The 16723-nt window shown below is 36.9% G+C and overlaps 1 protein-coding gene across 1 annotated transcript in view; it reads right to left on the reverse strand.

Moving 5' to 3' along the window:
• Positions 1-13396, reverse strand: part of LOC149237626 (5'-3' exonuclease family protein) — a 223246-nt gene extending 209850 nt beyond the window's left edge. Inside the window, exon 1 of the mRNA XM_089372723.1 lies at positions 12765-13396. Within this exon, the coding sequence (XP_089228849.1) occupies positions 12765-12925 (161 nt within the window). The 5' untranslated portion in view covers positions 12926-13396. The remainder of the gene's footprint in view (positions 1-12764) is intronic.
• Between the last annotated feature and the right edge of the window lie 3327 nt (positions 13397-16723).

The following is a 16723-nucleotide window of genomic DNA, read 5'->3' on the forward strand; positions in this document are numbered from 1 at the left end:
TTCTCTCAGGCGATCCATGCTACAAATCCATCAGATCAACAGATCTCCTATGTCTGTCACTCTTTTCAGATGTTCATCCATCGCTCTTTTCAGATCAATCATGCCCATTTTGTATATATTCCCTCAATATGATATAAAAGCTTTTTCTTCTGAAAAAGAACCGCCGGATTTAATGCTTGAGGTTCTAATTGAGATCCAAACTTTATTGAAATTCAACGCAGGTTTCAATATGGATGGCAACGAGCGAGTTCAAATAAATTTATAAATCGCATAGTTGAATCACTCATTAATAAATATGGGTTTTCTCTCAGCGGTAGGCTTCTCATTATTGTGAGATCAGTCGAATCGTAATGCCCAGAAACGACAATAATTCCCTTGAATGTCCACTTCTTCGTGTCCATCCTTTACTTCATCGCTCTTGAATGCAAGTCTTATGTCTATTTTCTTTTCCCCGTGTCCATTAGGTCTTTTACTCTCGCGTTCAAGGTTTATGAAAAATAGCACGGTTGATCTAATATCAATATCATAAGAGTGATATTAAGGGTTGACGGAACGTTTCCCCATATCCATTCGGTCTTTTATTCTCGCGTTCAGGGTTTATGAAAAATAGCAGGGTTCATCTAATATCAATATCATAAGAGTGATATTAATGGTTGATGGAACATTGGAAGTTGCTTACCCTCGATCCATACAAGCTGGGAACATTTTATTTAAGATTAGAAGCAAATGGAAAATTATGAATTACCAAGTTATATAAAAGTTATATTTATATTATGAATTATGAATTATTAAAAGTTATAAAAATAAAATTTAATAAAATATATATAATTATAATTATACTTATTGATAATTAATTTTTGAAAAATGTATATATATAAAATTAAAAAATTGGAAATCCAACTTAATTGTTGCCATATCCAAACCATGTGACATATGTTTAGGGTTTAGGAGAAGGAGGGTTGGTTTTTTGGCCGGGGGCTTCATTTGGGAGCGAAGAAATCCTAGTTTCTTTCAAAACCATTTAAAAAACCATCACTCTAGGTCTCACACTCTCTCCACACATTTTAGATCTAATTAGCTTGATTTAGCTTGATTTGGAGCAACATTGGTCAATTTAGACTCATTAGTACTGATTAAGTACCAAACCAGCCAGTTTGGTCTCTAAAAAACAGATTTTTTTTCTACCTAAGTTATTAACTAAAAGTTACTAACCAACCAGTTTAACCAATTACCAGTTTTTAAAACAATGATCAAAACAATTAAATATAAATATAATATACTAGAGGAAGAAAAAAAATACTTTCACTGCTCACGGTATATTTAAAAAACATTATACCCTATCTCCCTATGCTTAAAATCTGGAAATGGAATATTAAAATTATAGTTGAGCAATACAGGGAAGCTCTAACAAGCCCATGCCTGGAGGAGACAGTAACATGTTAAAACCTCGATCCTTTTTATTTTTCTTTGTAATTTCATTTTAACTTAATTCATTGTTTTGATCCTTATCTTTTAAGTTTTAAATTAGATACCAAACATCTTTTGTAAACATTATTCTTAACTTAATTCATTATTTTCATTCTTGTGTTTTAAATTAGATATCAAACCTATTGTGTCAACATTATTCTAAACATATTACAACTCTTGTAAATCTATTTTGTAAACATTAAATTAGATACCAAACATCTTTTGTAAACATTATTCTTAACTTAATTCATTATTTTCATTCTTGTGTTTTAAATTAGATATCAAACCTATTGTGTCAACATTATTCTAAACATATTACAACTCTTGTGTCAACATTATTCTAAACATATTACAACTCTTGTAAACCTATTTTGTAAACATTATTCTAAATATATTTCAGTATTTTATGCATGGTATCATTATCATGCATGATATAAATATGTAGTCAAAATCTCATATTTTATTTCATATATCTTTGGTCATGATCTCATATTTTATTTCATATATCTAATTTATAATTTTGTAATTGTTTATTATAGAGGAATGTCATCTTTCTTACTAGATTCAATTCTAACGACTATATAACTATGTCATTGCTAGATGGTTTATTTTATCGAATTTTCTTAACATCCATTCTACTTCATGTAATTGCTAGATGATTTATTTTATCCAATTAACTTTATTTTATCCAATTAACTTCTTAGGATTTACTCTGTTTCATGTTGTCTCATTATTAACTCTGTGGCTATGGTTGAGACTTGTGCTTTGTGTTACTAGATTCATAATTGTAGAGATGCGAACCTGCTCCCTATGAGAATTCTAAAGATGTGAACCTGTACCCTATGAGAATTGGAAACGTCGCTCCATATTATTAAACCACTCTCAAGTTTCCACAACTAAAAAAGATTTAAGTTTTCAATTAATAAAAATATAAAACATTTACGTTTTCAAGTAAATAAAAATATAAAAGGGAAATCTGAGAAGGAAAACAGGGAACATGAAAATTCATGAAAGTTTCAAATTTTATGCAACTCATAATCCACATTTGCAATTTACACCAGTGATAAAGTTTGCATCTGCCAAATCTCAAAACAGTACAAACATTATGTATGCTAAGCGTGCCCTAAAATTCGAAATAATAAAATGGGGGAATTTTGGAAATGAAATGGGGAACGTGAAAACCTATTCAATTTTCAACTTTAATATGACAATTGACAGTTCACACAACGAATAATAAATGTGCAGTTCACACAACGAATAATAAATTTGCAGAAGCCAAATGTTTTATTAAAACAGTATAAATATTATAGGCGTGCCGTAAACTGTAATTAGATTATAGGCGTAAATGGTAATTAGATTAGATTTATTTTAACTCTAGATTTACTAGTGCCCTAAATTGTAATTAGATTAGATTTATTTTAATTCCGGATTTATTAGTGCCCTAAATTGTAATTAGACTAGATTTATTTTAATTCTGGATTTACCAATACCGAGAAGGATCAAATTTCTTGAAATGTAAATATCTTTCAGAGTGAAAAGAGATTTGATCACTCTGGTTTGGTAGATCCTGAGTTAAGATGGATCTAGGCTGGTATAATATATATATGTAGTTAACATTGAAATATTTTATTTTTATTTTATTTTATTTATAACATATATGTAGTTGAAATGTTAAAACAGGTCCATCCTATTTTTCCTTATGCATTCATTTAATTATTTTTATTATTTTTCTAAAATATTAGATATCAAATTCATATTAAATATTGAAAGAATTACAAATACCCCTCATACATTGAATGGGAAAGCAACTATTAATAAAATAAGAAATTAAATAGTGAAGAAATCACATTTATTCCTCATATTAAAAGGTAAATTATTTCCTTTTTTATTTTGGGTTATTTTATATCTTTATATACAATTATGTAAAATTAAAATGCAAATTGAAATATTTTGATTATAGTGAATACTAATTTCTTGTGTTATTACTATGTTTTTTGTTAATTTAAATTATTTTTTTATTATTTTTAAATATAATCTTCTGTGACAACATCTCTCCCATCTCTCCCACACTATCTATGGAGCTCCTCTCGGCACAATAATAACTCAAAAAAATTTAGAAGAAAAATAAGGAACACAAAAAACCATTTCAAATTTAATACGAAAATTCACAATCCACATTTGCAATTTACACAACGGCTAACAAATTTGCATCCGCCAAATCTCAGCACTGTACAAACATTATATATGGTAAGCGCGCCCTAAATGCAAGTCCAGCATTTTTATACTGGAGATAATGATATTTATGGTATGATATATTTCACCAACCAAAAAATTCAGATTTTCGTTTTACAATGCTGGTTTGTCAAAATGCCTCATTCTTCCAGCTATGTGTCAGTGTCATCCTTTTTTACTATTGAACAATTATATCTGGTTTAAAAAAGAGTACATTGTGTAGTCACGGTGAACTTCAAATTGAAAATAAAAACAAAAATAAAAATAAAAACAAAAACAAAAACAAAAACAGACAAAAACATAAGCTACGGGCATTATAAATGCATGCAAAATATCTCTATGAAGGTCCTCTTCAAAGTTCGAAGTTCAAACTATTGTTGGGATGGCATCTTGTGTTATATTATCCAAGAAAGTTTTGATGTCCCGAGCAACCTATTATTATTTTTGGAACTTTTTCCAAATCACTTTTTTGGCTTTATATTTTCATTAGTCCCGGTCATGGCAAGGGTATATTTTATATTTAAAAATGAAAGAATAACCTCGTTTTTGCTTTATATTTCATTAGTCCATGCGATAGCAAGAGTCTATTTTCTCTTTACAAATCAAAGACTTTATATATATATATATATATATTTTAAAAATGAAGTTTTAAATTTCTTTTATTTTATTTTTAACTAACAAAAAAATTATTAATAAAACATAAATTCTAAAATAATAATTTTTTTTAATTTTAAAAATACTATAAGAGAATTTTCACATGTTTTTGTTTATTAAAAAAAATATATTAGAACTTAATATGCATTAATATTTTGATTTTAATATAGTTTTGTTTTGTTTGGTTCAAGTTCAAAAACAAGAATGCCATGGCAAAAGATTTGTTGTTTATTGAAAACTTGAACCACAATCTGTTAAACATGAACCAAATGTGTGATCAAGGGCACACGCTGCTATTTGACTCAAAGAAATGTGAAATAAGAAGGGAGAAATCAGGTAGGTTCGTGGTGACAGGAACAAGAACTCTAAATGATATATACACCTTGGATGAGATTGGAAAGGAAAGCTGTTTCTTGGCTAAGGAGGATGAAAGTTGGCTCTAGTACAAAAGGATGAGACACGTGAACTTCGACAACCTAGTCAAAATCAGTGAAAAGGAAGTTGTGAGAGAAATGTTGGAGATTTCAAAACCAATTGGCACCTCATGTAAGCACTGTAAGCATGGAAAACAAACAAGAGTTGAGTTCAAGACCAAGGAACATTCCACCTCAAAACCATTAGAGTTGGTACACAGTGACCTATGTGGACCGATGAGAACCAAAAGATTGAACCCTTTGAATGCTTCAAAATCTACAAGGAGATGGTTGAGAATGAAACCGACCTAAGAATCAAATGTCTGAGATCTGATGATGGAGGGGAATTCACATCCAAGGAATTCTAGCACTTCTGTAAGGAACAGGGAATAAAGAGACATTTCTTAGCAGCAAGGACACCACAACAAAATGGAGCTGCCGAAAGAAAGAACATAACAGTTGAAAAAATGGCAAGGACCATGATGAATGATTCCAAATTAGGTGATGTCCAAGCAATGGAAACAGCAGTGCACATTCAAAATAGAGGAATGCTCAGAAGCAACAATGATAAGATCGTGTATGAACCACGGAAGTGAAGACCAGCAAATGTCAAGCACTCCAGAATCTTCGGCAACAAATGCTACTTTAAGAGGGAAGATAAGAAGATTGGGAAATTTGACTCTCAAGTAAACAAGGGCATATTTGTTGGTTACTCACGCAAAAGCAAGGCATACAAATGCTATAACTAAACAAGATAGTTGAAAGCATAAATGTAACATTTGATGAAGTTCGTGGACAAAAGGATAGGCAAGGAGGCCCATCTTCAGAAAAACAAGAAACAGAAGAACTAGAGCAAGCGGGAAAACTAAAGGAAGAAGAAGAAGAACAAGATGAGTCAACTACCAATCAAGAAAATAGTTAGCAAACACCATCTAAAGCTCCCAAACGTTGGTACCAGAAGAATCACCCATCGGATCAAATTATTGGTGATGTAAATGCAGGAATAGGAACCAGAAGAAGCAAGAAAAAGCAAAGTCATCTCGCTTTACTATCCACATTCGAACCTAGCAGCTTTGAAGAAGCTAGCCATGATGTACACTGCATCAAGGCCATGGAAGAAGAACTGGATCAAATTGAAAAGAATGACACATGGGAATTGGTTCCAAGGTTGAGGGACAAAAATGTTATTGGCACAAAATGGGTCTTCAAGAACAAGCTAAATGAAAATGGATAGGTATCTAGGAACAAAGAAAGATTGATTTGTAAAGGATATGCACAAGTTGAAGAAATACGCTTTGAAGAGACATTTGCTCCAATGGCCAAGATGGAAGCTATTAGAATGTTCTTGACCTATGCTTGTTTGAGAAAGATTAAGGTGTATGAGATGGATGTCAAATCAACCTTTTTGAACAGAGAATTAGAAGTCTACATAGAGCAGCCTGAAGGATTTCTGCTTACCGACGAGAAAGATTATGTTTGCAAGTTGAAGAAAGCTCTGTATAGTCTCAAGCAGGCCCCTAGAGCATGGTATGCCTGTCTGGACAAGTAATTACAAAAACAAGGATTCAAAAGGGGAAGTGTTGACATAAGTTTATGTATAAAAGTTGAACAAGAGAGCTTGACTCTCATTGAGGTGTATGTGGATGATATCATCATTCGAAGCGATGTTGACAAGCTAAGCAAGAAGTTTGCAAATGATATGCAGAGTGAATTTGAGATGTCTTTAGTTGGTGAGTTGACTTTCTTATTGGAACTATAGATATCTCAGGAAGATGACGGCATATTGTTAATTTTAGGTATGTTCTATGCTTAGAGCAATTTATTTCAATTTTCACGGTTAGTTCATTATCTTTTCTAGATTAGCAATCACATCAACATTAAAGTAAATTGCAAATAGAACATAAACATAAATCTTAGAAGACAAGCCAAAACAAGAGGACACAAGATGTGGCGCCAGCCAGGGACAAACCCCAATGTGGGGAAACCCTTGATCAATTCTTCTTATATGTTCTTCAATAGTTCAACAGAGAGAGAGAGAGATAGTACATTCACAACAGAAGTCAACACTTTGACTTATCTAGATAAGAGCATAGATCATCTCTAAGAAGATGATACATGAGATCAGTTGAAGACATGTTGCTTCAACTGATTCTCCAAGGTGACTCCTTCACCTATCATTTTGCCGCATCTCGTCATCATGCTACACCTCAACGTGCTGCACCCATCATCATAACACTGGACCTCATGACCATCTTGTACACATCATACTGCTGCACCTTGCCTGCCATGCTGTCCATGCTTGTTGCTGTCCCATGTGCTTTTGCTGCCATGTCACAGCTGCTATCCCACTTTGCCTTGCCATACCTTGTTGTTGTCCCATACGTCTTATCATACCTTGTTGATGTCCCATGTGTCTTAGCAACACAATGTACTTTGTTGTCCCATGCATCTTAGTAGCACTATATACCTTGTTGTCCCATTTACTTCACTGCATTAGAGTGCTAGCCGCCTTGCTATCCCATGCATTGGGTTGTCCCAACCTGTTGTTCATGACTGATCTGGTTAGGTCATCAGGCAGCCCTAACTCCACCTAACAGTCATCAAAGAAGTCCCTTGATGACTACAGCCCACCTTGGCAAGCTTCTTTTATAGCTACGATGCTTCCTTAGGATGGATATCAGCGCTTCACAAATCCGTTGTCACCTACAGTAGTTATTCCTACCACAACCCTCCACGCTGCTCCTTATGCTTCCTCACGCTATCCCTTTGAGATGACTGCAACCTGGTTAGGAGGACCTTTCTAGGTCTATCGGCCATCTAAACTTCACCTCCCAATTGCTGTTGTAACAGTCCCTCACTACGGCCCTATAAACATAAATATACACCCCAAAACCATGCACAAAACAATCATTAAACTTACCTATAGTCTGCGGCCTGATTTGCAAGGTGAGGCTGCTCCAACATGTCACAAAAATGCCCTCTTCTTGCTTCCTGCAATGTGGCTAAGAGCTACGGCTCTTCTTCTCTAAATTCCGCACCCAAAACAGTGAGAATATCTCCACAAACTCAACTGCCTTCTAGACTGCGTAGATACCAATGTTAGGGCTTCCTCCTTGATAGCGTTAGGGCTTCTCATTTGACTGTGTTAGGGCTTCTCACTTGACTGTGTTAGGGCTTCTACGTTAGGGCTTCTCACTCTATGACTGTGTTTTAGGGCATCATCTCCCTTAGGGCAGCGTTGTCTTCTTAGGATCTCTTCTCCCACCAAAACCCAAGACAAGTGGAGAGAAAGAGATCACTAGAAGTGTGTAAGAAATGACTCTCAAGTCATCTCCTTTTATACTACAACGTTGAGCACATGTGGGGTTTATTTGGTTGCTAGCCGACCATGACAAATTGTCTTATAACACAAATAAATTCATAACTCCATGAATACTTATCGGAATCGGATGATCTTTAGATCAATCCTACACCTCTCGATGAGAGGGATCCAAGAAAAATATCAGCTGCCATAAATAAGATGACCCACATGGAGTTTGGCCCTAGTTGCCAATTTTAACACATATTCATCTCTCAGACCGAGTAATCAAAGAAATGTTGAAGAGGTTCCAAATGGAAGATAGTAAAGCAATGAGCACGCCCATGGTGACTGGTTGTAAGTTAAGCAAGGACGATATATCCAAGGAAGAAAATCAAAGACTATATAGATCGATGATTGGCAACCTACTATGTGTGACAGCTTTGAGACCAGATGTGATGCAGGCAGTTGGGCAGGTAGCACATTTCCAAGCAGCACCAAAAGAATCCCATGTTGTTGCAGTAAAAAGGATCTTCAGGTATCTTTTGGAAATAGTGGATTTTGGACTATGGTATCAAAAGGGAAACAAATTGACCTTGACAGCTTATACAGATGTAGATTGGGCAGGGAGTATTGATGATCGCAAAAGCACCAATGGAGCAACCTTCTACTTGGGAGATTGTCTCTTATCATGGTTGAGCAAGAAGCAGTGTCTTTGTCCACAGCAGAAACAAAATATATCGCACGAGCCGCATGTTGTACTCAGGTTCTCTGGATTCAACCGGCTCGCTACCTTAGCTTGTTTGGTCGTACTTATTGCTTCTTGATCGGAAAGAAAGGGTCAATTTATGAATTGGGTACAAGTTGGAATGAAGGTTCTAGAGTAGCATGATGGCAAGTTTACCTTACATTTGGGTGTTGTTGCTTTTATGTTTATTTTAGTAACTCCCATCTTCAAAAGCCTATCACCTCCTTTCGCTGAATTACCCCATCATAGCTCTGATTTTTCTGCCTTTCTTTGTGTTTTTCGTATGTATCTTACTAAGATTTTTGTCACTCCTCCATCCAAATGGAGTTGCAATAATCGATTGACACAAGATGTGCCCCTCCTTCACTACAAGAACTCGCCAGCATATCAACATTATTATACTTAACATGGAAAAACTCAGGTATGGGGTTGTAAATGTTGGTTGTCTGTGACTTCAAGGTTTCATTCTCTATACTTTGATTAGTAGTTTGCAAAAAGGCTTCCTCTTTGTCAACAACGATAGGGTGCCTAGAGCTATTATAAATATTTTCATCCTTGTCTCTTAAAAGGTGGTCTTTTGGAGAGCCTATCAATTTACTTGTTGGTTTTTTTACTTGTTCTTTTCGTCTCTTTGTTGAGTCTCAACTTGTTGCATCATTCTAGATCTCTCGCCCCTCTCCATGTGTCTTCAAGGGTTTCTAGGTCTTGGTTATACACCTGGTTGGCTCCTTGCACTTTAAATAGTTGTGAACTGTTGGTTATTCTATTCTTGGCCATTGCTCTCACAAGTTTCACTTATTGGCTTTGCTTTCTAAAACTCCTACTTTTACTTCTTCATTGTCACTATGATGCCCAGGCAACGTGTGCGCACCAACAAGGGGGCTAATAGCAGAAGGATTCATGGGAGCTCCAGAGCTAGAGGTTGAGCCCAATCTCCAACCCGCCTTTACCATATGCAAAGCCCTCATGAGGCGTAGGAGGAGATTCATAATGTAGAAGTTGTGATCATCAACGACAATCATCTCTCTACTTCTCTGACTGGCTCGTACTGCTTATTGGGCATATCTTTTCCTCACACGTGTGGCAACAGAAGGACAAATTTCAGGACGAATTACAGGGCCGAAATTTCAGAGATTGTTGCAAGTTTGACCAGCGTTGACCAGGGGTGGTTTGGCCTCTTTTGACTACGGTTTTTGTGCCAAATTTTCATTTTTGGCAGGCCACATCTATTGGCATAGGAACCAAAGCATTTTGTTGACTTTGACCGCAGACCAATCACAAGGTTGACGACAAAGTTGACTACAGAGTTTGACCAAGTTTGACCATTCTTTTCATCATTGTTTTGGGTTGTCTTTGACCACCTTTGAAGGCCTAGTTTGACTAGGTATGTCCGAGTTGCATTGAGGACAGTTTGCTACTACTTTAACCTGTTGTTGACATTTTGGTTAGAGAAGATTTTGACTGTTATTGACTGCAGATTTGACAGGGCTGTTTTGACTTCAATTTGGCAAGTCAATTTTGACTTTTGTATCTCTCTCTATGCTGAACATTTTGATATAATAATAAGAAGAATTGATCAAATGGTTTTTCCCTGGCATTCGCCAAATCTGGTGTCCTCTTGTCTTGGCTTGTCTTCTGCATTTATGTTTGATGTTATTTCATCAGTTACTGTCATATGATAATGGTTAATGTGATTGCTAATGGATTAATGGAATTAATAATGGGCTAATGGATTAATGAAGTAACTGACCTAAGAAAAGAACATGTTAACTCAAAAATTAACATGGTATCAGAGCTAGGTGAGGTCAAGCCCAAGCAAGAGGAGGAATGCAATCACAAGAGATGTTGTCAAGTTTCCCTGAAGTCAAGATAAAGCAGTGGACTGCTAATGCATTTGAAGTATCTTGTTACAAGCCCTAGAAAACATGAGAGGTCTCGAAAAATAATGCAAGTCTGGGTATATGCAAGAGTTGGGCTAAATAGCTCATGAAGGCCATTAATCAAATCTGAAGATGCTAAAGTCCTCCTTCAACAGCTAAGCTACCTATCATGATAAGAAGTCTATGAAGAGTTTTTTTTAATAATGTGTTGATCTGACGCACTTTTCTGCAAATTACTTTCTAAGGTATTGCGTCCCTGTGTAGTAGCGAATCTCCTGTCAAAGATTGTCTGCGGCTACTCGGCCTCGGCCAAGGTCATCTGTGGCACAATTTTGTCATTTTTGTTGGGCTTAGGGCTCTGTTGGTTGTGGGATCTGAACCTTTGATTGACCACTAGTGGAGGATTCTCGGCCCTGTGGTAGGGCAGTAATCTAGGAGGCTCCTTTTGACAAAACTTCGGCCCTCTAGGAGGCCTGTGGTAATTCAAGGCATATAAAGAACCCTAGACTAAACCTACAGTGTTAAGTTCTGTGACCTGATTGGGGAGGGTTTCACTGTGTTATCCTTCAAAGTGAAAGCAATTGTAATTGTGCCACAGCAGCCTTCAGACCAAGTTATTAAGTTCCCCGTCTACGCTGAGGAATTTAATGTGGATCAATTCATGGCATTTTTGTACATTACTTTGAAGGCTAGATTCTAAGTATAAACAAGGTATTTCTGCCCTCTGTCTGAAGCAATTCTGGAGGACTTCTTTGCTCAAGTAGAACTGAAGTGTATTTTGCTTCTGCTGCTCTTGACAGTGCATCATTGTTATCTGTTTCTATGTTACATCTGAATAACTGTAGATAAGCAAGTCGTTTATAAAATTATGAGATTACCTCCTTTTGAAATTATGCGGTTGAACGAAGATGATATCGATGCTATAGTTGATCACAGAAGAATTTTGATACTAAGTTATAGTCCAATTCATGTCAATCCATCTTATAAGGCATAGTGATCACGTGTTCTCTTTTCGAAACCTCCGATGAGAGAAACAGAAAGCTTTAATTGACGGTAAGTACTATAGTTTATGTTAAAATCTAGAAATTGGGCCAAAAAAACCGAATCAGACGACTCCTTTCTTTTAAAAATATGTACATTTCTCCTCTGCATTAATATAATACTCCTTTTTTATATAATGTACACAGTTTTGGGCCAATGCATACTCATTTTTTTCACATAAATCACACAAGTCTGGGCCAGAGCAGGATCGATAAAGCTCCTCGGCATTAACAGAATACTCCTTTTTCGTATAAACTACACAGTTTTGGGCCAGAACATACTTCATTGTTATATAAACTACGCAAGTTTGGACCAGGGCAGGATCGATCAAAGCTCCTCGTTATTTTGCAGGACCGATCAACGCTTATCGGACATGTTTCAAGGACTTTCAAATAGAATCATTTACGAAATGCACTGAGAATTGAACCTGTGTTAGTTGTGATAAGTGCCCACCTATTTGGCTGTGTCCCTCTCCCCAGGGCACAAAACAATACTCATTTTATTGACCAAAAAGATCATTTAATACCAATAAAGTGTACAGTTTATAAACGTGTAGGAATACTTGCTGTAGAGAGTGATTTACATCACCCAGTGAATATAAATCGAGTCACTGGCGCCATGTGGAACAGATCAGAAACAAAACCTTTTTGAATTTTCAAAAGCTAAAAGTCATTTGCATTGCAGTTAAGTCTCTAACATGTTTCCTTTCGATTCGATTATTCCAATCCCAATTCATTTGCCTGGATGCCATTGCTTTTGTTTTTACCGCCTTTCTTTTATTTGTTTTTACCGAACCTACCTTTTCACCCGTTCTTGTTAAGTTGTACAGGCAAAGAGAAAAGCGTGAAAAAAGCCACGCGGCAAAGGTTCGAATCCCGCTAGCACATATTCAGCTGAATATGCCAGTGACCCGTGACAGAGACGTCTAATCGCATTTTCATTTATGCAAAAACAAGAAAAATCAAATCTCATATAAATTCCGCTGATAAATCAGACATATAACGTAATGCGCGATGAGAATATTTACAGACCTCCGAGTCGGGAGGCCATGGCAGAGCTCCTTGCTGCAGGAGAAAGCGCCCTTGTGAAGCCACGAGTAAGTGTCCACAGCCACAGTGTTCCCCGCCAGGTCCTTCACATGAATGGGGTTCATCACAGATTTCAGTGCCGGCAGAAGCCCCTGAATCCCCATCTCCTGCAACAAATTCACCAGTCACATGAAAGGGCTCCTGATCTGGACTTGAAAGCACCCCATCATAGAACAGTGACAGCCATTGCGTCCGGCGCTCCGAGGTCTTCACCTCGTCCTGGTCGGCTGTTCGATTCCTGACGAGAGGGTGCCAGTAGAATTTATCGTTGCAATGGCGCGAATTCTTCGAATGTTTAGCTCGCCTGTTGGGTTTTAACTTCACTGAAAATAACCAAGTTTATTTTAGTTCCCTCAATTGCGCGGGACCATTGGGGCATTCGATTGTGTGATAATTTCGAGTAATGCGATTGCCTCCACATTTAGCGGGTGGCTATTTTAATTTGTGTTTGGTAAAAGAGTTTGACTGGAATACGAGGCCGGACAAATCAGGGTTTTATATAAATTGCGAGTAATGGTAAGGAAACTTTAAGGATGGTAAAAGTCACCCACATATACAATCCTCCGGCACTGGTTTACTCACCGAGCATTTCAAATACTAAATGGTTTGTGAAAAACTTCAAATGTCTCACTATGTCACCTCCCTTGATTCTTCAACACTTTCCCCATTGATGTCATCTTTGCAGCATACCTCGAGATAAGGTAGACATTGTGTGTAGGAGTCAACCGCAACGTGTGGACAATTGTTGAGGCCCCCAAGTGGACAATAGTTGCAATTTTCAATAGATCCATTAGAGCACCATCATTGCAAATAATAAGACCCAATAATGTGCCAAAAGTTGTGATGAAGATGCATTTATTGAAGTTCAAGTTCAAGGATCACTAGGGATGACAATGTCTTTCAAACATGAGCTACAACATTGCAATGCATTGTAAATAATTTAGATATCTAAATATACTTTCTAGAATATATGAAAGTATTTACAAAAAGTTTTTGAAGGTCATTTTCCTCTAGACTTCATATGCTACCTTAAGAACCCATTAGTGAACAAATCAAATTATTTTATGGCCACATGATCTAACGCTTCATTGTTAAAGGTGTGAAGGAAGCGGTCAGGAATATAAACTGCATTTAGTGCATAAAAATCCATGCAAACTTTGATGCTCCCACATACACACTTCTTGTATTGGCCCAAGTTGCATTAATGCCCTACCTTACCTCCATTGTATATCAACAAAGGATAAGGTCCTTCACTAATTCATTATCACCATTCTTATTAAACTCTTGTGTAGACAAGTGACTAGGAGGAGTGCACTAGTCATGTATTTATCCGAATCTTGGGGGCCAAGACCTGAGAAACTTAAATGTCGAGAGAGAAGAAGAAAACATGCCAAGAAACTCTTTACTAAAATAAGGGAAATAGTTACAGCTACATTGTGGTGGACCATTTTCTCTTTTTACAACATGGGGACCATTGTTTATAGTATTTTGAATGTCTTCTTGAGTTACAATACCATGGGTGGATGCCACTTTCCATTCGAACCAATCCTCCCCTCGTAGGAAGCAATGGTCCCCATTGCATCAAGTTCCCTCCTTAGAAGCTTTTGTTGAATATGCGCCAATGAAGAAAAGGGTTTTGTGTAGTTGACCCATAATTGTGGGTTTGTGGATGACCCGTAACCATGATGAACAAAGGTCTAAGGATAGAGATACTTTGTAATACTTGTGGGCCAACTGTGATACTAACAATGTATGGCCTAGCAGATGGACTTCGATGACAAGGGTTTTGTGTGCTTGACCCATAACTGTGGGTTTGTGGGTGACCCATAACCATGATGAATGAAAGTCCAAGGATAGGGATGCCCTATAATGTTTGTGGACTAACTATGACACTGACAATGTATGGCCTAGCAAATGGACCTTGAGATAGTTCACTTGCCAATATGTCAAGATATGGTTGAAATATAGTGCCTTATCTTTGTAAATACTCACTATCTAATCACATGTTGTAAAGGCTTCCTCTAAGCACTCAGGTTTCACATTTTTGGTTCCCATTGTTGTGATTTGATAGTCCTACCATGACATTACCTTGGTATCAAAAGAGGTATTTTGTCACGACCTTTGATGCTCAATCATGACACCCAAACATCGTTGAATAAGAGGATTGAAAGGTTTCTATTTTGAAGGTTGAAGGCCTAGTAAAGATGGTTGTGGAGTAGGAAGAGCATCTCGTACTTGTATGAGTGATATGGGATCTTTTCTTTGGTGATGTTAAAACTAATTGCTTAAAAGAAAATGTAATACCATAAATGCAAGATTCATGAAGAAGCAACATACCGAGGAGACGATAAAGACAATGCACCAAAATTTGTTAATAGAGTTCACTCACAATGTGTGAGCTACATCTCTGGGCCCAGCTTCAAAGCAAAGAGGCATCTTCATTATCTCAACAAAATAATGGGAAGTACATGGAAAAATACATGGCAATACCTCACATATTGAGTTGACCCAAAAAGATGTTGCTCAAACTATAACATACTCCATACCAACAACTTCACCTCAGAATTCTGCAACTTTAGAGTATAAACATGACCACCATCTGACATGTGCAAGGTTGCCTCAAAGTTTGTGCCAAGCATTTAATGGCACATGTGGGCTTCTGCCATGAGCCCTCAGATCCACTACTCAGATCATAATTTTGATACTGCCAATGGATTCCTTACAAAATTATGAGAAGAATGAGTATAAACTTGACCGGGTTCTATAACTTTCACCTTTGGATTCCTAGTGAATCTTCAAGATTTCACAACATCAAAATATATTGGAATATTCCCACAAAATATTCTTTAGAATATAGCGCAAAATATCTTGCCTCAGGTGCCCGATTCTACTGCCTTGTTCCACCTGTGCAGGATTTCGCGCTCTCTATTCCACCATGTGTTGGTCTCCCCCTGTCGCGTGAGTATGCATGGCTTAAATAATTTGGAATGGGTGGAGTTACTAAAGCCCATAGTTGGGCACACCAACTTGCATACTATTGATAAAATGTTGATGGTTGGTAGGTCCCGGGGTCAAACTTTGCAGACCCTCCCTTTTTGGTTTTTATAAACAACAATTCATTGCATATTTAAAAATATATATGGTATATAACCATACATAAAATGAACTATATAAAAACATATGCCATGTGATTAAAATGACCCCCCAAACCATACGTATGACAAAAACATGGGATTGCACACTTCTAGGTCACTTGGGGCAGTGGTTGGTGGCACGCGGTAGCCTTTTAATGGCCCATCATTTGTCACCTCAACCACTAACTAGATGCCACATCCCCTTTCACTGCCATGTGTCGAATCTTGAGCATACCTTGTCATCATTAACTCATCACCATGTGTGTTGCCACATCAACTGTGGGTCCCTATCTGTTGAATGGGTTGCCACGTGTTCTCTATATGGCCCTAGGTGGGGGTTCAGGGGTAGTGCCCCCGAAGCTAAAAATAGATGTAAAATTGCCTTGTAATATATTGTAATTTCATAGTCAATCTCAATCGATCATTTGGCGGTTGATGATGATGTGACGATAGAAGTTATGTTTAATTTAGGGTTTTTTACCCTATAAGGCAACCCCTTGCTATATATGAGGGAATTGTATTGCGGTTGTGTACGTGTGTATTCTGAGCGAGAAAGAGAGAGGAGATTGTGTGAGAGCGAAGAGGAAATTATAGTGGATCTATTGTAGGTTGTATCTCTTCCTTTTGTTGGATAATATAAATGAAGCACTGGTTGTTTCTCCGTGGACATAGCCCAAATTGGATGAACCACGTATACCTGTGTCTCTCTTGTTTTATGCATTTTTTGTATTTGTGTTTCTGCGATATTTTATGTGTTCCATTGCTCTG

This window comes from Pinus tabuliformis, chromosome 8, assembly GCF_031772625.1.
Source record: "Pinus tabuliformis cultivar Carrire ecotype Pingquan chromosome 8, CPIR1, whole genome shotgun sequence".
Lineage (NCBI taxonomy): Eukaryota > Viridiplantae > Streptophyta > Pinopsida > Pinales > Pinaceae > Pinus > Pinus tabuliformis.